The sequence below is a fragment of the Mustela erminea genome, chromosome 9 (assembly GCF_009829155.1).
Source record: "Mustela erminea isolate mMusErm1 chromosome 9, mMusErm1.Pri, whole genome shotgun sequence".
Classification (NCBI taxonomy): domain Eukaryota; kingdom Metazoa; phylum Chordata; class Mammalia; order Carnivora; family Mustelidae; genus Mustela; species Mustela erminea.
Window position 1 is genome coordinate 24,910,797 of NC_045622.1, and position 26,180 is coordinate 24,936,976.

At 44.8% G+C, this 26,180-nt stretch overlaps 2 protein-coding genes and 1 pseudogene across 9 annotated transcripts in view; 2 read left to right on the plus strand and 1 right to left on the minus strand.

The window, feature by feature from the left end:
- TMEM45B (transmembrane protein 45B) overlaps positions 1 to 18,402 on the plus strand; it is a 37,158-nt gene extending 18,756 nt beyond the window's left edge. The window contains exons 1-6 of one of the 3 annotated variants that reach the window (XM_032356820.1): positions 2,052 to 2,093; positions 9,186 to 9,381; positions 11,374 to 11,580; positions 12,440 to 12,624; positions 13,105 to 13,250; positions 14,495 to 14,603. In XM_032356820.1, the coding sequence (XP_032212711.1) occupies positions 9,201 to 9,381; positions 11,374 to 11,580; positions 12,440 to 12,624; positions 13,105 to 13,250; positions 14,495 to 14,603 (828 nt within the window). In that variant the 5' untranslated portion in view covers positions 2,052 to 2,093; positions 9,186 to 9,200. Of the gene's footprint in view, positions 1 to 2,051; positions 2,094 to 9,185; positions 9,382 to 11,373; positions 11,581 to 12,439; positions 12,625 to 13,104; positions 13,251 to 14,494 lie in introns of those variants that run through there. The other 2 variants (XM_032356822.1, XM_032356823.1) reach the window with 2 other exon arrangements.
- Positions 4,339 to 4,431, plus strand: LOC116600434 (annotated as a pseudogene).
- NFRKB (nuclear factor related to kappaB binding protein) overlaps positions 18,082 to 26,180 on the minus strand; it is a 40,356-nt gene continuing 32,257 nt past the window's right edge. For all 6 annotated transcript variants that reach the window (XM_032356819.1, XM_032356814.1, XM_032356817.1 and 3 more), the window contains 4 exons: positions 23,719 to 24,486; positions 20,191 to 20,297; positions 19,269 to 19,404; positions 18,082 to 19,153 (listed from right to left, as the gene is read on the minus strand). In XM_032356819.1, coding sequence (XP_032212710.1) covers positions 19,028 to 19,153; positions 19,269 to 19,404; positions 20,191 to 20,297; positions 23,719 to 24,486 — 1,137 coding nt within the window. In that variant the 3' untranslated portion in view covers positions 18,082 to 19,027. The remainder of the gene's footprint in view (positions 19,154 to 19,268; positions 19,405 to 20,190; positions 20,298 to 23,718; positions 24,487 to 26,180) is intronic.

Consider the following 26,180-nt stretch of genomic DNA (forward strand, 5'->3'; position numbering starts at 1 on the left):
GCAAAACGCTTAGCAGGACTTCCAGGCTCTACCCACTGGATGCGAACAACACCGCCATCACCCCCATTTGTGACAACGACCAGAAGTATCCACAGACACATCGCCACTGTTGAGAATGCAGCAGCGGGGGGGCTGGAGAAATGGCCCTAGAGGTTAACCTTACAATGTAACAAACAGACCCCCCACTTGCTCGAATTTTAATTTTGCTGCTTTTTAAGGCAGGGCAGTAGGGTGGAGGTAGAAGAACTCAGGCACCATTTCAAAAGAGAAAATGTGTCTATCAGATATCAGAAAGACAAGGGGGGGGAGTCAGGACAGTTGCAGATACAATTTGCCAAAATTGTCTTTTGCAACTTTTTGGTACAAATTCTGCCATTCTTCATGACATCATAACTTCTTCCCTTGAAATAGTAAAGCTTTCCAATATCTTTTTAAAGAAACTGCAAAAGCCTGAGTGTCCTACCTATAACATGTTGATCCTGTACATCCGTATGACTCATAACAATTTAGGTAATGCTGGATAAAAACAATCCGCAAAGCTTAGTGGCTCATTACACATGTTTATTTTTCTCATGCCATGTGTTCATCATGGCTTGTTTGGGGCTCTGCTCCATGTCTCCTCACTCTGGAATCTGGGCTCTTAGAAGAGCTACTGTCATGAATATTGATAGTAACGTGGTAAAGGGAAATGTGTTCTGGTGTGGGGGGAGTCCTTGAACTGGCAATCACGTTTCTGCCCAGAACTAACTCTTCTGCCCACAATTCCCAAGACCCCACCCAACCACAGGGGGCCAGAAAATGCAATCATACCATGTGCCCAGAAGACAGAGAGCCAGACATACTTAATATATAGTATTACATACCCTCAAAGTACCCTTCCATATTGCTTTCCCTGTTCATATAATCAGATACCTGTACACATATATAATATACATATGCAGGACAGTACCACTATTGCTCCAAATGGTTCATATTATTTGTTTTTGTTTGTTTTGTTTTGTTTTAAATGGGTCATATTATAAGTATTCTTTTCCATCATGCTTGTCTCAGCCAACTCTTTCATGGAAAACCTTCCAGTACAGCTGGTATAGCTCTAATTCATTCCTTTTAATGATTACATAATTTCCCATCGTGAAGATAAACCATAATTTACTAAGTCAAATGGATGGCTAGAACTAAGAAGAGGTCCAGGTTCTCTGATATTTGGTAATCTATACATTTGTATCCTGTCATCTCAGATTGGGAGAAATTGGCTTTAATTCCAACCCCCCTTCCATGAATGCCAAGTCCTTAGTTCTAATGTTAGAGAGTGCTGGTTGCTAAGCCCAGGCACTCAAGGAAGAAAATAAAATTTGATTTCCTTATTTTTGATTCTCTCACTCATCTAACTACATCCTTTCCCTACTTTCTTCATCTAAAATAAGGGAAAATATGGGCTTTATTAAGAAGCAAAAGGCACCATGTCAAGTTTTATTTTTAACTACAGGCAAACTGCATCAAGCATAATCTCTCCTTTGCTCTGCTCACTCCCTCTACTTCTCTGACTCTCCAGTCCTCCTCTTTCCCTGTCTTCTCCTCGTCCTTACTCTTCCCTCTTTTTTCTCTTCTGGACATGTTCAACTTGTCTTCCATTTCACTTATCTCAAATTAAAATTAGACAATGTAGAGGAGGGAAATGGTTAAAGAGAAGGAGGACAAGGAAAAGCATGTCAAACCTCTTATGCAAATGATGTTCCTGGTCCAGTGATCTCCTTAAGACAGGACATGAAAAGGTACCCAAACCACTAGGCTTCTCAGCTGTCAGCTGTAACTTAAAGCTACTACCTCTCCAAAACACTCAGCCCTCCCTTCACACTGTAGCTAGTGCAATATCAAAAAAAGAGCAAATATATTAAAATAAGAAAGGAAGGTTGTCTTTGCAGAAGCACTTTCTGACGTTTTCTCTGTGGGTTTTCCTTAGATTGATTTTTTTTTTTTTTTTTTTAATCTCAGGTTTGTGAGTACAAGCCCTGTGGAGCCTACTTTTTAAAAAGGGGGAAAAAAGACCTGAGCCGAAATCAAGAGTTGGACGCTTACCTGACTGAACCACCCAGGTACCTCTGAAGTATTTTAGAGTGTAATTCTAAAGGACTTATCCCTTAAACATCTGCTTTTTAATTTATTTTTAAATTATTATTTTTTAAAGCTAGACTCCTCAGGGACTTAGCCTCTTTGAATGGTGTTATCCAAATTATTAAAAGTCTAAATTTTTATTTTTTAATTTGAAGTTAGTTAGTTCCTTTTTCCTCTTTATTGAAACTGACCTATCCTATATCTGTACTACATGTCCTATGAGGTAGCTAATCAAGCAAAGTAATCTACTAATTGGTTACTGGAAGAAATCTACCTCCCTGCTCCTCTCCCTCATCAAATCAAAGTACTCAGCTTTCCAAGTAGCATAAGTAAGTTCAGAAATAGTGTCTACAGATGTGCTGCAGGCCCTGCATTCACTGATGTGAATCCGAAACCAGGTAAAAAGGGAGGGTGAAGCCTGACAAACTGGTGTGAACAGACAAGGACTCTGCCTTCATTCAGGGTATTGCTCCTCAAAAAATGGGGAAGGACAGGAAGGATTTGCAGAGCTGGTTTTTCTGCACTTCTGGCTAAGAAAACAAGGGAGTAGAACAGGCTTGATCATGAAGGGGACCTGTGTTGAACACTAAATGAAAACGGAGGCTTTTTTAAAATGTTGATCAATACAGGGTTTAAAAAGAATGAGAAGAGAGCCTTCCGGTAATGGAAGCATGAATAGACTGGCAATTTCTTTCTGCAAAAACCAAATGAAAAAATGTATAAAGTTAGAAAAAATGGTCAAAACTAGCCATTTCCAGGAACTGGAAATTGACCAAAGTCAGACCACAAATCAAGACACTGTTGTGACTTTGTTAAATTGACGTTTGTTAAGTAAGAGTCCTGGGGCATCTGATGGCGAGTCTCTGTTTACCAAAAGATGACTATTGAAACAGAGATTTGTATTTTCCAAAGGTCCTGGAGAAGGTGCAAGTCACACCTTGAGGGACCACATGGGGAGGTCAAGGCAGAGCACAGGTAGAAAGTGTGACAGGACCTGGCACACATATCCACAAGTGGAGCCCCTGGGATTCCCAGACTAGGCCTGGACTGGTCAGTTCCAATCAGAAAGAACAGGATTTGGTAAGCTTCACAGGGGTCTTATTTAACGAGCGGGGAAGGCCCTGGGTGGGGAGTGAAGGTGGGGAGGGTGGAGAGGGGGTTGGGGTGTGGGGACACACCCCTGGGGTAGTGGTACCAGGAACTTCCGTGTACTCATGACTCTGCTGTTGATCTCTGGGGCTTGCTCGCAGGACGGGCTCGTGCCAGTTCAAGGCCTCTGCTGGCCACCTGCCTACACAAAATGGTGGAGAGGACAACGGTATTATGGAGTAATTCAGCTAAACTCCCAACAGCAGCTTTTGTTTTTAAAAAGCTACTATATCTTCAGGCAAAACAGTTGGAGGCCATGGGCTTTTTGCCATTAACACCTCCACTCAGTCAATGACTTATTTTTCCTTTTTTTTTTTTTTTTATTGACATATAATGTACTATTTGCCCCAGGGATACAGGTCTGTGAAGTAATGTGGAGCTAGCTATGTAAACAAGTAGTTTTGCTGCCAGGAGAAACAGATGCAATTTAGGGTGGCAACTGGGGTTGAAAATCCTTGGCTCTCTGAGTTAAACAAGGGAATGAGCAGGGAAGGGGAGGCCGAGAGAGGGGGGAGTCAGAAAAGATAACTGAGGAATTAATGGCTGAAAACTTCTCAAGTTTGATGAAAAATATTAAACTACAGACACAAGCCACTTAGCCAAGATCAAAGAATAAAACAAAACAAAACACAGAAGAACTGCGAAAAGATATATTAGAGTCAGACTGCTGAAAGCCAAAGATAAGAGGAAAAACTTGAATGCAGGAAGAAAAGTAACTCCCTGGGGGATAACAATATAATTAATAGCTGATTTCTCATCAGCCAGAAGCCAATGGAATGACATAATCAAAGTGTTGAAAGGAAAAACCGCCAACTAAGACTTCTGTATCCAGCCTATTTTTCAAAAATGAAAATGAAATAAAGATATTTCCGGGTAAACAAAACAGAAAGAATTCATTGGTAACAGAACTGATCTATAAGAAATATTAAAGGATCTCCTTCCTGTTGGAAGTAAATGAGATTAAAGTATTATTCAAATGCACAGGAAGGAATGAAGAGCACTCGAAATGGTAAATACGTAATTAAATATAAAGGCTATATATCCATCTCTATTTCCTGAAAAATGTAAGACTATTTCGTGCTCAGTTCAACAGCATAGATACTAAAATTGGAATGATACAGAGAAGATTAACATGGCCTCTGCACAAGCAGGATATGCAAACATATTTTTGTATTGAATCACTATATTGTACACCTAAAACTAATATAACACATATGTTAACTATACTAGAATTAAAATTAAAAACTTACTAAGAAGTTTTTTGAAATGACTATTTAAAGCAATAATTGTAATGCTGTTGGTTTATAATATAGATGTTATATACATAAATTTATATTTCTTCATCGTTAATACATATCTCAACAATGGCATGATGAAGGGCGTAGGATATGGAGCTATAAATTAGCAAAATGGCTATATTTTACCGGAATTAAGTTAATATTAACCTAAGTAGACAGTGATGCATACCATAATTTCTAGAGCCAGCACTAGAAAAGAATATTTTCAAAACTATAGCTTAAAAATATGAAAAGAGGAATTAGAATAATACATCCAAATTATGTTATACACAAAAGACAGCAGTAAATAAGGAAAAGAGGAACAAAAAAGGTATGAAAGAACAAGAGGAATTTGAAATTAAAAACACATTACATTAGCAACCCCCCGAAAAGAAATACTTAGGTGTAAAACTAACACAGTAAGTACAAGATCTGTTTGAAGAAAACCACAAAACTTGGATGAATGAAACGAAAGAATTAAATAAATGGAGAAATATTCCATGTGCATGGATAGGAAAACAAAGTCTTGATATGGTCAAGATATCAGTTCTTCCTGACTCAACTAATAATTAAATGTAATCTCAATCAAGAGCCCAGCAAGTTGGGGCACTTGGGTGGCTCAGTGGGTTGAGCCTCTGCCTTCAGCTCAGGTCATGATCTCAGGGTCCTGGGATCGAGTCCCACATAGGGCTATCTCCTCAGCAGGGAGCCTGTTTCCCCCCACCCCTGCCTGCCTCTCTGCCTACTTGTGCTCTCTCTGTTAAATAAATAAATAAAATCTTCAAAAAAAAGAAAGAAAGAAAGAAAGAAGAAAAGAGCCCAGCAAGTTATTTCATGGATATAGACAAATTGATCCTAAAGTTTATATGGAGAGGCAAAAGACCCAGAATAACCAACACAATACTGAAGAAGAACAAAGGACTCATGTGACCCAACTTCAAGACTTATTATAAATCTACAGTTATCAAGAGACTGTGGTATTGGCAAAGAAATAGGCAAATAGATCAATGAAACAGAAATATAGAGCCCAGAAATAGACCCTGATCAATTAATTGATCTTTGACAGAAGAGCCAAGGTAACTAACACAATGAAGCAATACGGTCTCTTCAACAAATAGCTCTGAACAACTGGATATCCACTTGCAAAAAAATTAATCTAGACACAGACCTTACCCATCACAAAAGATGACTCAAAATGAACCATAGATCTAAATGTAAAATGTAAAGCTATAAAATTCCTAGAAGACATATAAAAGAAAACCTAGATGACCCGGGGTATGGTGATGCTTTTTTAGATACAACACCAAAGACATAATCCATGAAAGAAATAACTGGTAAATTGGAATTCATTAAAATTAGTAATTTTTTTAAAAGATTTTATTTATTTGATAGAGAGACACAGTGAGAGAGAGAGAGAGCACAGCAGAGGGAGTGGGAGAGGGAGAAGCACACTCTCCACCAGGCAGGGAGCCCAAGATGGGGCTCGATCCCAGGACCCTGGGATCATGACCGGAGCTGAAGGCAGATACTCAACGACTGAGCCACCCAGGCACCCCTAAAATTAATGTTTATAAAAATGTTTATAAAAACATTTTGTAATATGCTTTTTAAAGTACTTTATAATACATTGTCTCATTTGATTCCTATAATAATGATAACCATGGCAACTGTGTTTCCTATATATAATTATATAATGTTAAAATTAACACTTCACCAAAGATACACAAATAACCATCTGAAAAGATGCTCCCCATCATAGTATGTCATCAGATAACTGCAAATTCAAATGATGACATACTACTACATACCTCTTAGAATGGCCAAATTCAGTGTCCGCAACACTGACAACACCAAATGCTGGTGAGCTGCATATGTTGCTAGTGAGAATACAAAGTGGTACAGCCACTCTGGAAGACAGTTTGGCAGTTCCTACAAAACACACACTTACCATACTATCCGGCAGTCTCACTCCTTGTGTTTACCCAAAGGAGATAAAAAACTTATGTTCACACAAACACCTGCACACAGATGTAACAGCTTTATTCATGATTCCCAAATCTTTTTTTTTTTTTTAAGATTTTATTTACTTATTTGAGAGAGTGAGAGAGAGAGAGAGCATGAGAGGAGAGAGGTCAGCAGGAGAAGCAGACTCCCCGCTGAGCAGTAAGCCCGATGTGGGCCTCAACCCCCGGCTCCAGAATCATGACCCGAGCTGAAGGCAGTTGCCCAACCAACTGAGCCACCCAGGTGCCCCATGATTCCCAAATCTTAAAAGCAATCAGGATGTCCTACAGTAGGTGAATGGATAAACTGTGGTACATCCAGACATGAAAAGACACAAAAGAAAAGTGCGTATTACTAAATGAGAGAAGCCAATCTGAAGAGGCTACATATTTTACGATTCCAACTTTCGACATTCTAGATAAAGCAAAACTGTGGAGACAGTAAAAAGGGGTGGTGTGGGGGGTGGGGGAGGGGAAGAGATGAACAAGCAGAGCACAGAGAATTTTTAGGGCAGTGAAAATACTGTGTGATATTTTTAATGATGGATACATGTCATTATACTTTTGTCCAAACCCACAGAATGCACAACATGGAGTGAACCCTAGGGGCACCTGGCTGGTTCAGTCAGTTAAGCGTCTGTCTTCAGCTCAGGTCATGATCCTGGGGTCCTGGGATGGAGCCCCAAATTAGGCCCCCTGCTCAGTGGGGAGCCTGCTTCTCCCTCTCCCTGTGCCCTTCCCACCACCCCCACCCAATACCTGCACTCTCTCTCTCAAATAAACAAAATCTTAAAAAAAAAAAAAAGGTGAACCCTAAGGTGAACTGTGGACTTGGGGTGATGATGATGTGTCAGTGTGGATTCATCCTTGGTTAAAAAAAAAAAAAAATCACCGAATATTACTCAGGCATCAGAAAGGATGAATACCCACCATTTCCATCGACGTGGGTGGAACCGGAGAGGATTATGCTGAGTGAAATAAGTCAAGCAGAGAAAGTCAATATATGGTTTCCCTTATATGTGGAACACAAGGGATAGCGTGGAGGATATTAGGAGAAGAAAGGGGAAAATGAAGGGGTTGGAAATCAGAGGGGGAGATGAATGATAAGAGACTATGGACTCCAGAAAACAAACTAAGGGTTTTAAAGGGAAGGGGAGATGGGTTGGCCGGGTGGTGGGTATTAGGGAGGGCACAGATTGCACGGAGCACTGGGTGTTATATGCAAACGATGAATCATGGAGCACTACATCAAAAACTGATGATGTACTGTATGATGACTAACACAGTAATTTTAAAAAGCGCCATTCAGGTGAGTGATATCCATAATGGGGGAGACTATGCATCTGTGCAGGCAAAAGCTGTGTGAAAAATCTATCTTACTCTCAATTTTGTTGTAAACCTACAACAGCTCTTAAAAAAAAAAAAATGCTGAAAACATACCCTGTAATATACTACTTGGATGAGCATGTATTTGTTCCACAAATGCTTGAGTGCTTACTCAGGCCCCCCTGTAGGCACTGGGCTAACCGCAGTAACAAAACAGAGTAAATCCCTACTTTCAGGGACTTTACATTCCAGTGGATAGAGCTGGATGCTTTAAAAAAAAATCAATATGTAATATCAGATAGTGATCCATGTTTCTAAAGAAAATTTAGACGTATAGCTGGATAGCATTTGGTAGGTAGTTATTAGCTGTAAATAATAAACATACAATGAATAAATTTTTTTAAAAAGCATACCTGGATTGAAAAATGGGATGTGCCTGCTACTTTACACAAAGTAGTCTGGGAATAGAGTAACATTTGAATGGAGACTTGAGAAACATGAAGGGAGACCTGTTGGCTTTTTGTGGAAAGCCCGCTGGCAATAACAGACGGCTCAAGCCCTGAAGCAGGAGCTGTCTGTGCTTGGGAATGGAGGCCTGGGAAGGGACCCCGTGGCGCGGGGCTGGAGGGGTAGGTCGGAGAGGTCAAAGGGATAGCAGGGATCATGTAGGGCTTATCATCCGCGGTAAGGACTTTGGATCGACAGAGCCATAATAATGAAACCGATGATTGAAGCAAATGAACATCATGTGACTGCGGTGCCCGTGAGGGTTGAGGAGGGAGAGCTCCAGGAAGCTGGCAGGCAAGGCCCCACGGAGACGAACGAGCAAATGGGAGCCTGCACAAATGCACGAGAAACCTACAGGCAAATACCAGAAGAGATAGTGGAAAGGGTTTAGAGTGATTTCACTAGTGGGTGGGGAGGGAAGGGTCACAGGGCTGCTGCTTTCCATTAGAAGCCTTTTGAATATGGTTTGACTTGTTTTTAATGATAAGGGTTTTTTAAAACTTGGGAAAGTTCTTAAGGAAGGGTGAGATGCTCAATTGTAAGGGCATCAGATGTGAAACAGACCATGTAGCCAGTGCTCAGGGGTGGAAGTCCTGACGGCCAGGGTTGGAATAGTCATTCTCATAAAATAAGCCTTCATGTTATGCCCTTGAAGTCTTATCTGCTGAGCGCCTGCCCATGAGAATGAGGGGGGGCCTTCTCCCCTGGGCTTATGATTTGGAATTCTCAGTCACATATTGTGTTTCCTGCCAAAATATCCTTTTCTGTTTTCTTCGTTCAGCCACATGACAACTGTCCCCTATTTTCTTAGGTGCCGGAGAACACAATGGCGAACTTTAAGGGCCACGCTCTCCCAGGGAGTTTCTTCTTGATAGTTGGGCTGTGGTGGTCAGTAAAGTACCCGCTGATATACTTTCACCAGAAGGGGAAAAGCAGCCGACTGACTCGTTACCAACAGCGTCTCGAGATCATTGAAGCTGCAATCAGAACCTTGTTTTCAGTCATTGGTAAGAAGGGGGTCATCTGGTCCAGGGCTCTCCCCACCACACCCAGCCACTTTAACCCATTTTCTGGACTCTGTGAAATGGAAGGTTTCCACTGACAGTTAACAAAACAAGGATTTTCAGTGCACCACTAAATATTTTATAGTATCTATTGTGATCCAAGTTTCATCAGTGTTAATAGTTAATAGCACTTTACACCATAGTGCGCTGTGAGAAACTACCAAATAAACATTCTTTGCCCTAGAAGGACATAGGTCTAAGTTGTAGGAATAGAAGACCTACTTGATGAAAGAGATAAAACATAAATAATAGAAAAAATAATAGAGTAAGCTCATGTACATGAATTAGGGAAGTACTAAATGGAGTTTAGAAAAATCATCTTTCCTTCCAGTTGTCTCTCCACTAGAATCTCGAGAGTAGTTACCACCTAATTCCTTGACATATCCTCCATCCCCATATCTCAAGCAATCACAAAGACAGAGACTTTATGCTAGAGGACTAGTAAGAGAGGCAGGGGAAGAGACTGAAGAAAGCCAGCAGAGGTCTGTTGGAAAGGGATTTTCCTTTACTGTGCCTGTTCCAGCAAAACCCACTTCCAGCACTTCCATGGTGACTCGTCATCCCTTCCACTCCACTCATGGCCACATGAGAAGGGGCCCGCAGTGCCAACAGTAGAAAAGTGTTCTTCCTCAGGATCCGCCCATCATAGGGGTAACAGGGGACTTCATTCTGCAGTTGCGTTTTGCTGCTTCTCATCTTAGGCCCACAGCGTCTCAGAAGGAGCTGAAGCAACACCAGCAGCCCCTCTTGGAGTGAGCGGAGACACCTAGCTTGCTTTGCTCAGCCCTGCTGGGTTTTCCCATCGCCCAAGCAGACATTCGGGCATCTCATCTTTCTGGAGTCAAGAAGTGATGGGAACTACACAACTTAAATGCTAAAGACCGCATCAGTGTTGCCTAGAAAAAGAGGTAGAAAAGTCTTTGGCCTCTTCGCTGGGTAAAACCACTGCTCATCCAACGAGATCTCCTGAGCTCCTACCCAGCAGGAACTCACTATTCCAGGTCTCGGGGATACAGCTGGGAACCAAGCAGAGTCCCTGCCCTCCCAGAGCTCCCATTCCAGTGTCAGGGGGACTTCTTCCCCAGGTCCTTGCCATCAGTTCCTTGACCCTTCACATATAAATTTGGGAAGGGGCTGGATTTAAGGGAAAAACGTTTGGGGAACAGGGTCCAGAATGTTGTCATGAAGCATTATTCTAGGCCCCAAGAACGTTCTGGGCACCAGGCATAAAGGCCAATCTTTTGCCTTCCAGAACAGATGATGAAGTAGGAGGACTAAGAACTATGAGCCACTGTCTCAAAGGGTTGCCTCTTTTAAGAAACAGAAACCCGGGTGACGTGTCTCCGCCTGCTTCTCCCAGTATTTAGGTTACGGAGACTGAAAGCTACGCGAAGGGCTCACAGCTCACAGAGCTCACTCTGTGCTCAGGAAAACCACTCCTCGAAGGCTGCCCTGATGACCACGCACCGGGAGCTGCTTCTCCCCCCTCACCCCCTCAGACACACTCCATTGTCTCCACCACCAGTGTGTCTTTGCTCGGGTCCCCTTATTTTCAACCTAATGGTTTCGTTCCAGGATTTCCTTCACTGCTCACTTAGCCCAAAGATTAATGCATCAGTGACATTCTCACCGAAGTAATTGTGCCTTGCTTTCAGCTCAGTCACCAAACAAATATCCTGGGGACCTGTGTGGCTGTTTCTACTGCTGCTCCTCTCCGCATCCCATCCCCAAAGGAACAAAGGCAAGATGTCCACACAGGTTCCCAGGCAAAAGCCTTATTTTGCACTGAAATAGCTGCATCTGAGGGAGCAAAGTAGGCCCAGTGAAGTGTGGGCCACTTTCACCCCGGTGTCTCAACTTCACTCATGACCTGAGGGTGTTTTCGTCTGTGCTGAGCTCCTCCTCCCTCTCATGCTCTGCTCTCATCCCCCACAGGGATCCTGGCAGAGCAGTTTGTTCCCGACGGGCCCCACCTCCACCTGTACCACGAAAGCGGGTGGGTGAAGTTAATGAACTGGCAGCACAGCACCATGTACTTATTCTTCGCGGTCTCGGGGATCGTGGATCTGCTCACCTGCCTCGTCAGCCATGTTCCCCTGGGGCTGGACAGACTGGTTATGGCCGTGGCGACATTCACCGAAGGTAACTTAGTGGTGCGGATGGGAAAAAGAACAAAGCAAGAGACTGACAAATTGTGTTTATGACGGATCAGGATAAAAAGACCAGAAATACTGCAAATACAGTAACTTTCCCCCAGAAAGCCCCAATCTCTGAATTTCAGAAACGTGAACAGGACTGGGTCCTGTGCTCTGGATGATACAGGGGACGTAGTCCGTAAAACAGCACATGAAAACATAAGGCTTTTAGCCCAAGTCTCTGGATCTCTCTGTGCATAAACTCCCTAGCCCCTCCCCCATCATGGTTGCATGTGTGCATATCCATACTCACACACACAGTAGCTCTCCCAAACCTGGCCGGATGGCACCCCGCATCAGAACTCCCTCTGCTCGGGGAAGAGAAACTGCACTCCCCCCCCACCCTGGAGTGTGTTCCTGTCTGGACTCCATCACAACCCTCGCTCCCCTTCTCCCCACAGAACTCACACTAACTGGGATAAGGAAAAAGCATTTTGTAATCCAACAACCTCCCCTACTTCCGTACCTCAGGAAGGCTGGGGGAATAGAAAGGTTGAATGAGGGCAAAACTGAACTTCTAATACACACGCACAGTCTTGTCACAAATCAGCAACCTGTTTCACCTCCGCAGCTGCATGAAGGCATTTACTTAAAGGATCCATCCTTTGCAGCACAGATCCACTTCGTACGTAACACGAAATCAATCTGCTGTAGCCCTGTAATGTTGTATCAGCTGACTTCCTAACTGCTGAAAGATCGAGCTTTGAGACAGGTGTAGGAGGGCATTCTAGGAACGGGAACAGTGCAGATGAAGCCTTTGGAGCAGAAAGCAGTGAATCCGTGGTGGCTGAAATTGCTTTGTGCAGGTTTCCTCTTCTACTACCACGTCCATAACCGCCCACCCCTGGACCAGCATATCCACTCGCTCTTGCTGTGCGCCGTGTTCGGAGGGGCCTTCAGCATCTTCGTAGAGGTGATCCTTCGGGACAATATCGTGCTGCAGCTCTTCCGAACCAGTCTCGTTATTCTTCAGGGCACCTGGTTCTGGCAGGTAATCATCCAAAACGGTGCTCTTCACATGCATGGATTCCAGGAGCCACGCTGATCTCGTGTTAAGGCAGGTCCCACCAGGCCAGCACAGGAAGAGCTCCGAAGGGCAACTTTTCTTCCCATGCCTACCCTCCCCTTAAGTCATTTCATCCGGTAGCATCTGACTGATGGATCAACGGGCAGAACCACACAGCACAGAGCGAGCATATTAAAGAACACCCCATCTGCCCTGTGGTGCAGACACTGTTACAGGCTCCACTTGCCTGAAATGGATGTCCTGAAATGTTGTCTTTAAATAAGCTCATGCTACACCCAGAGAGTAATCCTCCTGCCTTTCTCTGCCTCCAGTATAGGTATGAGGAAGATGAGCCAGTGGGGGAGATCCGAGTGGGGGAGATCCGGACAATGGGGGGAGTGTGGGGAGGCAGTGGGCTCGCTTCTCAGGAGCAACTAAGGCCAGCTTCTCTGTATAACCCACCAGATCGGGTTTGTGCTGTTCCCACCTTTTGGAGGACCCGAATGGGACCAGAAAGATCACGCAAACCTAATGTTCGTCACCATGTGCTTCTGCTGGCACTACTTGGCTGCCCTCTGCATTGTGGCCATCGGCTACTCGCTCGTTTTCTGGTAAGTCCAAGGGAAGATAAGTTCTGTCTAGTTTTTTTCCTCCTAACAACCTCTTGTCCCCAAAACCCATTACACTACATCATTTTTATTTCCAGTGACCGAGCTTCCATAACTAAGCAGTGCTAACTTGTACCACTTCTTGAGAGCCAACTACCTGCCCAGTGCTGCGGATAAGGGTGGTGAGATTCTGAGAAGTTAAAGGACTGTCTGTCATAGTAACCCAACAGACCCAGGTTTTAAAGGCAGTTCTGAAAGACTTGAAGGAAAACTCTGAATTAGGCATCAGTACCGGACTGCAGACACCACTCTGCCATTGTTTTGAACCCATCACCTTATTCCTGGATTTGCCCCTCCTCCTTCCCAGAGATGTGGCAATCAGACAGTGCTGTAACAGCAGGCGCGCTTTCAAGTGCTCGTCAGAGGTTACTAGAATAGCTGACCATTCCCAGGTACTCACTGTCCCAGGCCCTGCGGTAAGAACCGCATGTCTATTATCCCACTGAATCCTCATTATTTTATGAAGTATGTGCTGTAAGGTTTTACAGATGGGGAAACCAAGGCTTCAAAGACTTAGTAACTTGATCGAAGTCACCCACTGAGTCAGCAGCAGACAAGGCCTTGAACTGTGGAGCGAGTGATTTTTGGGGTATGCTAGTAATTAGTTCTGTTGTAGCTGCCCCTCATTTTTTCTAGTTTCCAACCTCCCTCCCCAAAGCAGATAGACTTCACACACACACACACACACCAAACAGAAGGGAGCTTAAGGTCACACTTTCCCTTTAGTTCTACTGTCTGGCCAGTGAAACAATAAAGTGGGAGATAGGAGACCTATGTTTAGTCTGTTATGACATTAACCATTAAATATTATTAATCATGAATAGTGTCCAAGAAGTGAGATATACAGGGCACCTGGGTGGCTCAGTGGGTTAAGCCGCTGCCTTCAGCTCAGGTCATGATCTCAGGGTCCTGGGATCGAGTCCCGCATCCAGCTCTCTGCTCAGCAGGGAGCCTGCTTCCTCCTCTCTCTCTGCCTGCCTCTCTGCCTACTTGTGATCTCTCTGTCAAATAAATAATAAAATCTTTAAAAAAAAAAAAAAAGAAGTGAGATATACAGAAAGCCACAGTATTTTACAGACATGTAAAGAAAATGCTTTAAGAACCAATGGATGCCTTAATGTCCTTGGTTGAGAGAACAAGGGACTTCAGAGCTAATGTCATGTGCTTTTACTGTTGCTCTGTTACAGCCATTTGACCCGGTTAAAGAGGCCCGGAGGAGAAATCATCGGCATTCAGAAGCTGAAGTCAGATCACACTTACCAGACAGCCCTCTTGAGTGGCTCGGATGAGGAATGAGAGGAGGCCACCCGTCACCAGTGCGGGGATGTGCCCCTCTGAGTACAACATGCCAGAGTGTGCAAAGAGGTAGCTCATCTCCCTTTCAGTGCCTGCTGTGGTCTGCAGGGTTTATACATTCGCACCCTCTCATTAAACTAAGGTCTCTGTTGCTATGGTATCCTTCATAGAGAAAAATGAAGCAACAAGCCCTTATTTATGTTCCCATATGAAGGGAAATCAAAGACTCTGAAAGTTTCAGAACAGGATGTGGCCTCATGGATGAATCCAGGATATGAATCCAACAGAAAATACTGCTTTTGATAAATTATTCCTTTTTCTCTCAAGAAAACAGGTACTTTCTTAGCAGAAATTAAGTAAACAAGACTGCCTTTATTTTAAAGATGCAATTCTAGCACATATTTTTTTTTAAAGTAAAAATTCACAAGCTTTGGTACTTTAAATATTACTTGTTAAACATTTCCTAATTAACCATTAATATTCCACAATACTGAAATACTACTGATAAGTGATGATGCTGGGCCAAAGGTGACTTTTTTTTCTTTTTTTTGAATCAGGAAGCTAGTTAGTGGCCCAGCTGAGAGCTGGAACATAGATGTTCTGGGTCCTCAAAAGTACTCTAATAAGAAGATGCTAACAGGAAGTCTGTATAATGAGGTAGAGAGAAAAAGGCAGGTTACTAAAGACCTTGAATTTAAATATAGCTGAAAGCAGAGGGTTAAGAATCCTGCAGAAGATGTGGATCTTGAACTAGTAATGTAAAGTCTCAATACTGTAATGTTGGTTCTGGATGTTTCTTGTTTTTTAACTTCCTTCAACAAATATTTATTAAACATCTGCTTTGCACCAGCATGGAAATGGTTGGAAGGATCACTGAGATACCTGTCCAACCAGGAATTCAGTCTAATGGGAGAGATATGCAACCAGTTACCTACAGAGTGACTGGTGCCATGAGGGGTAAGTGCAACTACTGTGAAATACGAGGGAGGGGAGCAGATGGGGAGTCTGCCCTGTAGAAAAAGCACATTCCAGGCATAGAGAACAGGAAGCACAAAGTTCACGAAATCACAAAGGAACACAGAGAGTTAAGTTCCACAAACTGACAGAAGTGGGCTAGGACAAGCTGGAAAGGTCTTCCAGACCAACAGTACCATTTGTGTGTACAGCACTCCCCTCATTCTGAAAGGCACTGTCTCCCATGTGACTTGAACAACCACGTGTAATGGAAGCACACTTGGTTCTGCAGAGAAGCTGATGAGCCGAAGGTCACAGAGCTACAAAGTTGCAAAGCCAGCCTTTAGGACTACAAAGCCAGCTTACTTCTCGACAGAGGACCCCCTCCCCACGACCACTACTTCATACAAATACAGCAGAGATCTTCGACATGAAGCACTGTGCGCTCTCTGGCAGAAATGCACTTACGTGAGAGCTGACCTCCCACAGTTAGCCAGCACTTCAGTACTGAGTTCACAACTAAGGGGTTAAAAATTAACTACCTGAAACTGGGATTTAATTATGAGAAGAGAACCTGTGGGTTGCCTTTCAGGATCCACTTCCCTTTGCCTGCTAAGTAGGAACCCAAACATCCATTCAGTAAGTACTGGAGGACCCATTATGGGCAATTAACATAAAACACATTCTTTTCTTAGGGACTGGCATGGGGTAAGAACCTACTTACAGTGTTAGTTGCATGTAAAGATCTCCTCTGCGGATGGAAGGGGCGAAGACAGTGCAGCACACTGTAAGGAAATGTAGTATTTTCTCCAGAGTGAGGGGCTGAGGTGTGAAGATCAGAGAGAAAACACTGATTACTGTGATGCCCCTTTCACAGCACCTTCATGGAACTCATCTACCTTGGAGAAAAATCTTAGAAGTGGTATCAAAATACAAATCCATCACAGTGCTAGTCACCAAAGTCAGTCTTAGGCACACAGTCTGAATAACTGTACCAACCTCTGAATCTTAGGTACACAGGCTCAATTGTTCCTGTATGTTCTTCTGGACGTGTTCCCCCAAAGTAACCACCATAGCTCCCACATCTCTACAAGACCCTTGAGGTCTGTATCCAAGGAACCATGTTTGATGCAAATGCTGCTCACATCCCTTGAACAACTACAGCAGGGGCTGCCATTCCTCAGCATCCACCGACTGGCCAGGCCATACCGAAACATACTCACCAGGGACCCAGGCCTACCCTAGCATCCTGAAAAGTCCCTGTTCTCTGAGCACGCAGGTGGAGGTCTCCAGGCACTAAGGAGACAGACACGGCCAGGTGACTTTAGTAAACAAAAGAGGGAGGCAGGGCTGGGGCTGAATGTCCAAACTACTTTCCTACAATCACTTGAAAAGTAACTTCAGGAAGGGTGTGTTTTAACCAGTAATAAAGACCTGAGACAGGGTCCCTCAGATGTCTACCATTTTCTCATTTAGAAACTGTCAGGTGGACTCTTCTAGGAAACAATGACATGCAAATATCAAAGGACTGGAAACAACAGATGCCCTCTCGTCCACTCAGCTAAAAGGCCATTTTTCTTCTTTGTGACATCCCTACCTTTCCCCTTCCTAGTCTGACTTCTGTGCCAGCCCCCGATCACCAGCAAAAGCTCAGTCACCCTTCGGCCAATTCACATCCGCACTCTGTAACTGGGGCTTACCACCCTTACTTGTTACTTGAACAAGTTACTTGAACTTGTTCCCACTTCTCAGCAGGACATATCACAGCCACCCTCCCCCGGGAAGGCAGCAAAAAGGATACTTGACTTAGAATCAGAAGACTGGATTTACATCTTGCTCCTCTTTAACCTCAACTCAGACTTGCCATTTGTCACAGGGATGAGAAGTCAGAAGAGGGATAAGAATGTCTATTTTATAGAACTGCTTTAAGAATCAAATCTGAGATCTAGAAAGCCACCAGCCGCTCTGACCTTTGCAGCCTATCTCATCACTAGGCACCACCAAGCAACCCCCTCTAAACTAGGCCGTTGAGATTTTCTGCGCCTTAACTCCACTTCCTCACCAGACCACATAAAAGATCATCACCGAATTTCCACAGATTAAAGACACGTTTTTAATAATCTGGACACTCTCAAGAGAGACAAGGAAGCTCTGACCCTGCAGGAAAGCTCCACCATCCAACCCCTGCTCCCACACAAAAGAGGCCTATGCTGTTAACAACCAGGGCTTTAATTACTTCTGACAGTTTCCAGTATTGTTCGGAACTCTGCCCAGAGCTTGGTGACACAGCCAGGATGAGAAGACTGGTAAATCCCAGCTGACCTAAGACCGAGCTGCAGGGTGTGCACACCACTCTCTTCTTGCTGTCTCTACTCTGGAGCAGAAGTCAGCAAAGTTTTACCTAAAGGGCCTACAGATAAGTATTTTAGGCCTAAGGGCCACATAGACTCTATGGCAATGACTCAGGTCTGCCTCTCACTGAAAGCAGCCATGGGTAATGGTACAGAGACAAATGGCCACAGGCTGTGTTCCAATAAGACTTTATTTACAAAAACAGGTAGCCAGCCCCGAGGCTGTGGTTTGCAGACTCTTGCTCTGGAGCAAAGCAAACCTATCATCTCTGAACCGTAATAACGTCGGAGCTGCGACAGCAGCGTTTCTGCTGGCACTTGCCTACTCTGTCCACTGACTCTGGACTTTGGTTTGAACAGGCTTGACAAGGAGGACAAAGTCAGCAGGTGAAGGTAAGGACCACAATCAAGATCCTGATGCCTCATCTCTATGAGGTGGTACCATTTCAGGGAACCCGCACTCTCTCACTCCCTAGGGTTCCTGACCACCTTGGAGCCTCCCCACTACTATGCAGTGATCATGTCAGCCACCAAGTTACTAAGAATCCTGCTATTCTCTCATTATGGTCAAGAGTAAGTCCTCAGTTTGAGGGGCAGAGGGGAGAGGGCTAAAGCCCAAGTTTCTATTGGATAAACATGTACAACAGGTTCTTTAAAAAAATAAGTTACATAAAAATTTCTGGACACAAAACTCCTATCTAGACCACTAGTCACAGAGAAGAGCAGAAGCTAGAAAATCCAATCCCCACAGAGAACATGGCTCCCTGCTGGTCTGCACACTCTGTGGCTATGAACCTGCCCCTGGTGTCTGGCTCTTAGGAAGAGAACTGGGGCTCGTGTGGCACAACAATGACCTCACGCCACCCTGCAGAGGAGCTTCTCCCGATCGCAACCGCACAGCGCCGGGAAGTCTGGCGGGGACTTTTCTCGGAGTGCTCCACCGTGGAGTATGGCGGCAGATTCCAGGCCACGGATGCGGTCACGCCACTGCCGGCCTTCCCCAACCAGACAAGCGGAGAAGAACGCCGCCGCCTCCCAGCTCCCCTCGTCTCGGCCAGGAGGGCAGACCGGGCGGGCATGCGTGAGTGCGTGCACGGACGCCATCTCTCTCTCCCCGAATCACTGCTGTTCAGGTGCCTGTTTAGGAGATGGAGCTGTGGTCACGACGACAGTGGAGACTGCTTTGGAGGAACCAGAAGCTGTTCCCTGTTGAAGATGGGATGCGGGGACAGTCTGGATGCGCACCTGTGTACAAAGACAGAAGGTCCGGTTAGGAGGTCACAGGTGAGCCCCTCAGCTGCAAAGAAACAGTGACAGGGAGAGAAACCTGGTATGGCCGACAGCTCTCCTTGGCCCTTACCTGTGTGGCCTGACCTTGTTGCTGAAGCTGCTGCAACTGCTGTGCAGTGAGGAAACTCACAGGCTTATTGCCAGCAATGAGCTTAGTACCCGCCGGCATGGTGGTGAGGATGATATTGCGGCCCAACCCACTGAGGCTGTGGAGGGAAAGCAGGGGTGAGGCGTCATGATAGGCAAGGTGTCACCTCTGGCCCAGAACCAGGCCGCATGCTTAAGGGTGACAGGGAGATCTGCAGTCCTGCGAAACTTCCTGCATTCTGGACTGAAATGGAAACCAGCTGGTGAGACCACCTTTCTCCTAGCTTCTAGGCTTCCCATAAAGCTCGAAGGCCCTCAGTGCTCTGAATACAACGGCTCTGACACTGTATCCAGATCAGCAGAAATAATGGACAGGACTCCAGGGAAATGTGCATTCCAGAAAACAAACTCTTCTCCATGACAGCTGTCTTGAGACTATCTGATTTCATCATGCCCCTTATCCCTGTTTAGGTCAGGACCACACAAAGCCCCCAAGTAAGTCCTCCTCCTCTGAACTACCGTAACACAGAGCTCAGTGTCAAAATGATGCCTTCCCTAACACCCACACTGCGAACTGCCATCTGAGCCACAGCACCAGCACAACCTATCCCAGCACTTCCCATCCCCCTCCTTTTTTCTCCATAGTACGTCTCACCATGCTACATGGTATTTTACTCCATTATTTCACTCCTCCCCCTATGATGTAAGCTTGAAAATAGCATGGCCTTTTGTCTGTTTTAATCACGGCTCTGTTTCCCCAGTGCCTAAAAACAATACTAGGTACTCGATAAATGTTAATGAGCACAAGAAAGGAGAAATATCCAAAAGCCCCAGAAACACGAGCTGCCCTTCCCCTGTGTGGCAGGGAGCCATGTGGAAGCCCTGCCCTTCACGCCAGCACTTACTTGGCTCCAAGGTTGCCTTTGATGATGGGGGCCGTGACCACACTTTTGCCCTTCATAGGTTGGCTAATAACAGACAGTGGAACCGTGATCCTCGTGGGCAGCTTCCCCTAAAGAAAAAAAGAAATCAGGCTCACGGCAAGTGTCACCTACTGGGCCACCAGCTAGGAGCAAGCGCCCCGATGCTCTCATTTCCTATACTCTGCAGGGGCCCAGTATTTCTGAGGGGTGGGCCCAAGCTGCTCTCCTAAAACTGCCGATAGGCTGTAGTAAGTGTTCATATATTCTATTTAGGTCTCATCTGACATTAACCATCCTCCTTCATGCACCCTAAAGCAGCAAACAAACACAGATAACCACTGCCATCAGCATAAAAACGTGTACTAAACTGCAAAGGGAAGCGTCATGTTCACTTAAGCATAGTAGGAGTTTGAGCTCCGTAGAGGATGGGCTCTCAATCATCCGTGTACCTCCCGATACTTGGCACACAACTACTATCTGCAGGAAGTGTGACGAAGGACAGAGGCATGCGGCAGTTACTAAAGTGCACAGTCCTGCTTCCCTGGAACGCAGGCTCACTGGCGCGGTGCAAGCAGCTCGGCATGCTAGACTGGGAACAGGTCAAATTTTCCAGGTGCTTTCCCTCTCTCCCAGAGATAAGAGAGGTTAGTTAAGGGACATTAATAATAAACTCAACCAAGTGAAAAGTCCAACCCCAAAGCCAATAAAGGCCGAAAAGGAACAAAGTAGAAGGTGAACAGGCCTAGAGTCTTTGCATTTCAGGATGGTGAAGATTAGCTCACATAATCACCGATGTTCAGGGGTGCCTCTTAACCCTTGGCTGGTAATAAAATTTAAACACAGTAAAATCTTGTGTAAATCTGGTTTTTAAAAATAATTCAAGGGGCGCCTGAGTGGCTCAGTGGGTTAGAGCCTCTGCCTTTGGCTCAGGTCATGATCCCAGTCCTGGGATCGAGCCCCGCATCAGGCTCTGCTCAGTGGGGAACCTGCTTCCCCCACCTGCCCCTGCTTCCCTCTGTGTACTTGTGATCTCTGTCAAATAAATAAATAAAATCCTAAAAAAAAAAAAAAAAAAGATTCAAGGGACACCTTGGCTCAGTCATGCTCGGGTCATAATCCCAGGGTGCTGGGATTGAGTCCTGCATCAGGCTCCCTGCTCAGTAGGGAGCCTGCTTCTCCCTCTGCCTGCTCTGCCTGCTGCTCCCCGTGCTTCTGCTGACTACTGATAAATAAATAAATAAAATCTTTTAAGAAAAAAAAAAAAAAGATTCAAGAGGGGTGGTCATTAGGATACTCAGAAAGGGCATCAACACTTCCCAAGGGCAAGCTATTTCTCAAGAAGCCAGGCACTCAGGTACAAAACTGTGTGTCACAGGTCCCAATACCAATCTCCAGCTGATTCACAAGTTGTAGCCCATCAGAAAGCTCAACGATGTCAACAGACAAGAGAATAACTTGAGATGGTACCTACAGGTGGATTTACTTATAGTTTTTATTTTCTTAAGAATGCCTCAGCTGGGGCGCCTGGGTGGCTCAGTGGGTTAAAGCCTCTGCCTTCAGCTCAGGTCATGATCCCGGGGTCATGAGATCGAGCCCCGCATCAGGCTCTCTGCGCAGTTGAGAGCTGCTTGCCCCCTCTCTCTCTCTGCCTGCCTCTCTGCCTACTTGTGATTTCTGTCAAATAAATAAATAAATAAATATCTTAAAAGAAAAAAAAAAAAAAGCCTCAGCTGCTTTCAACCTTCAGACCACCATAACACCAGCTGGAATCGTCCCTTTGTGACCAGCCTAACTTGCTGAATAAACCGGGAAAAAAAAATCACTGCTTTATGCTTCGTGCCCCTCACAGGCTCTTGGGCTGTGATGGAGTAGATGCCACGGGCTTACTACGTTTCTGTATTAGGAGAAAGATTCAAAGAAACAAAAGTGGATCAAGTACACACTGTCTTCTTTTTTCCTTAATTTAACTTCTGTGATATGAGAACCTAAATAAATATTTTCTTTTAAGCCACACTATATTTCAGGGTTTTTTGGCTGGTTGGTTTTACTAATGTCCTCCTTCCTCTACCACTCTGGCTTTTATCCAGATTCCTGAGGATTTACTATATATGTTGCTTAGAAAAGTAAAAACTGTGTTTAATACTGTGCATATGCACCCCACTCTACAGAAGAATGCTCCTTATCCACAGGCTAAAGAATAAAAACATGCACCCAGAAACATACCTGTGTTGATATGGGAATTTGCTTTATGATAAGTGTAGTATTTCAAGTTAGTGAGTAAGGAATAAACTGGTCAGTGATGTTGGAATAAAGTAAGAACTATAAAATGACATCTCTACGACATGCCATTCACAGAACATATTTCAAATGCATTATCAACTATACTTTTTCTAAAACCCTGAAAATATTTTATTAAAATGAAGGCTAATATCTTTATTCCCTGGAGTAAGAAAAGCACAGGACGCAAAACCCAGGAACCATAAAAGAAAATGTTGATAGATCTAAACCGATAAAATACCTGTAGAGCAAAGGCTCCAAGGTTAAAAAATGACAGGCTGGAACGAAGTATTTTCTACACATATCAAGAATAACATCCAGAAGAAATAAAGAGCCATCTCAAACAACAGGAAAAAGCCAAATACCCCAGAAGAAAACTGGCAAAGATTTATTTACCCCTGGACAGCACATGGCAAAATGGATGCCCAACTCCTCTAAAGATCAGAGAAATGACACAGAAGAACTCTCTTCACCAGTTAGATAAAGTTAAAACAACAAATCCCAGGATGCCCAGCATCGGTTAGGAGAGCTGCCAAGGGAAGTGTAAGGTGGTGTGAGCTTTTTGGTTGCATGACTGGTGTTAACAAAGCTTTCCGTGTGTATCCCTGCCCACTTCTAGCATCCTCCACTCCACAGATGCTTTTCTGCATTCACCGCAGCACTGGTCTTCAACAGAACAGAGGTTCAAGCACACCGCTTCTTAGAAAAGTAAAATATGAATATGCACTGATACAGGATTACCATGTATCAGTAAAAAGAATGCTATCAATATCCACAGGGGATCTAGAATAATGCCCAAGATATATTTTTAAATAAGTAAGGCAAAGCACAGAACAGTACTCAGATTTAAGGTCTCTCACAGGGATTTCTTTTCAAACTATGTGTACATACTGCATGAAAACGCTCAGGAAAAGGACTCGAAGGATAAATGCCAAAATACCAGTAGTAATGAGAACTCATGAAGAGTGAAGTAGAGGGTGATTGAAAAAATTTTATCTTTTACTCTAAGTATTTTTGTACGTTTTAATCCTTTATAAGAGCGAACACATACACTACTTCATAAATTTGTTTTGAAAAAAAGCTAGGCTAGTAGGCTAGCTAGTAGGCTTAAATAAGCCTACTAGGAAGTAAGCCTGTTTGGGTCAAACGAAGCAATAGAGAGCGGGTGTACTTTCCGTTCCTAAAAAGAGAAGCTCCCTAAGGAGAAGGGCTATTCTTCCCCGTGTTACTCACAGCCTGGGATGTGGAAACCACCGTGGTGCTGACAGGGACCTGCCGCACTGCAGAGGCTCCCGTCCCGATGCTGATGGGCGTGCTGGCAGCCCCAGAAGCCACGGCCACAGTCTTGGACACAGCAGCATTCATACTGGGCAAGGACACCGCTGAAGTATGGACAGTTCCAGACCCACTGGCCACTGAGGACCCTTGCTTGGCATGGGTTGCAACTGTGATGGTCTGGCCTGCTTTGGGGGGCATCACTCCCAGGCCCTGCACGATGCGGATCGTGGCAGCTGGTTTTGCTTCTGAAGAAGCCACCGTGTTTTTCGCCTTCTGGTCTGCCACACTCACACCAAGTGCTGGCATCAAGCGGAAAGCTGAACTTGAGGCTTCTGTTGGCTTGAGGTCAGGAGTCACTTTAACCACGGTGGTACCTGTCGGAGTGGACGCAGGGGCACTAGCTGAACTGGCCTTGGCAGGGCTCTCTGTGGCATGGACCGGATTGGAAGTGACGTGTAAGGTAGCAGAAATGCCTTTGCCTGCAGTGCCGCTTCCTGTCCCAAAGAGGTCCTGGGTCAATTTGACTGTCGTGACCTGGGACTTGGCCAATGTGGCCATCATGTCCGGAGTGATTCGCAGAACCGTCTGGCCTTTGGCATCTGTGGTGATGGAAGAGGGCGGCAGACGCAAGACATCCTTACCCTGGATACGGAAGTTAGTGGCTGTGAGTGGAATGCTGTTGCCCGTCTGGGGCTTCACACCGAGCTGCCCAGTGATGGCCACCTGGATAGGAAAGAAAGAGCACTGACAAGGGGATCCGCAGTGCTAAGCTGCTTGTGCAGAGTAATGAGACAAATCTCCATTTCCTGGGGATGTGTGCTTAAGATATTTTTCTAACTTTTTGTTTTGAAAACTGGTGGATGTTTACAAAAGTGGAGAATGGTGTGTAACAAATCCATGTACCCAGCTTCAAAGTGATCACTTTGCCAATCTTGTTTTATCTGCCCCACTTTTCCTTTTTTTGGGGGGGGGGGTGGACAGAGGAGCTGGAATATTTTAAAGTAAACCACTATATCATTTTACCGATCAATACTTCTGTACACACTTCTAACCTAGAAAAGGACTTTTTTTTAAAAGTAAAAAAAATCACCTACACATTAGACCAGATGGGTTTAACACACATATGGAACATTCCATCCCCAAAGAGCAGAATACATGTTCTTAAGTGCACACAGAACGTTTTCCAAGACAGATCACATATTAGGCCACAGCCCCCACCCCAACACACCCAACTACTAAAACCTAATAATCATCTATAAATACTATCTAGTAATATATATTTGCATTTCCCCAACTGTTTCAAAAATGTCTTTTATTTACCGTTATGATGACCTTTAATTTCAAGAGCAGACAATGGCACCAGTGGTCCACAGCATGGGCTTTGGAGCCAGACTTCCTGGATTCCTACACCAACTCCTATCTAAGGTCAATATCCCATGTGTAACACATGAACTCTTCTAGCCTCAAGGACCTTCTCTACGTTGCATTTCATCAGTATGCAAAGATGCTCTAACATTTCTCAACCTACAAAGCAACAAACCTTCCTTTACTCCACATGCCGTCCCCCCTCCCAGCCCCACTTCTCTGCTCTCTTCAGAAACAAAATTGCTGAAAAACTGCCAATATTTCTTGTCTCTACTTCCTCACCTTACATTCTCTCTTGAACCCATTCCCAAACAGCCACCAATCTACTGGTGGCCAGTCAAGCAAGCAGAGTGTGATCCGCCTGCAGCCTCACATCTCTCACACTTTCACAGCCGACACAGGTGCTGACTTCATAAACACACTGTTCTCCAGGTCTGAATTCCAGTATCCGCACCTCAGTGTTTGCAAGCTCGGGAGATGATATCACAGTCTACCTAATCACTCAAGCCCGAAGCTGTGGGACACACTCAAATCCCTTCTTTCAACAGACCCCCCTAATCTGCCCACCGGAGAATCACACAAGCTCAACCGCCAACCATATATCCAGAATCCCAGCACCTCTCCGACCTCCAAAGATGATGCACACAAGCCAGCACCATCTTCCTGGACTGCCTCGACTACCTCCCAGTCTCCCTGCTTCCATGTCCCCTGAAGCCCATCCTACGCAGCAGCCAGAGAGCTTTTTAAACATAAACCAATCAACTTATTCTGGCCCACGATCTTTCAGTGGCTCCCCACGTTAAAATTAAAATCAAAGTGTGATGTGATTTAACCACAGCCAACTTCTCAAGCAACCCCCTTCGAACGCTTTCACACCTGCTTACTAAGTTTCACACACAATGGCTTTCCCGTTGCTCCTCAAGCGTATGACGTGAAAACAACGGATTCCCTGCACTTTCATTTACTTCATCTGATGCCTAGAATGCTGCTGCCAGATAATCCAAATATGGCACACTCTCTAACCTCATTTCGTCCCTCTTCCAAATGCCATC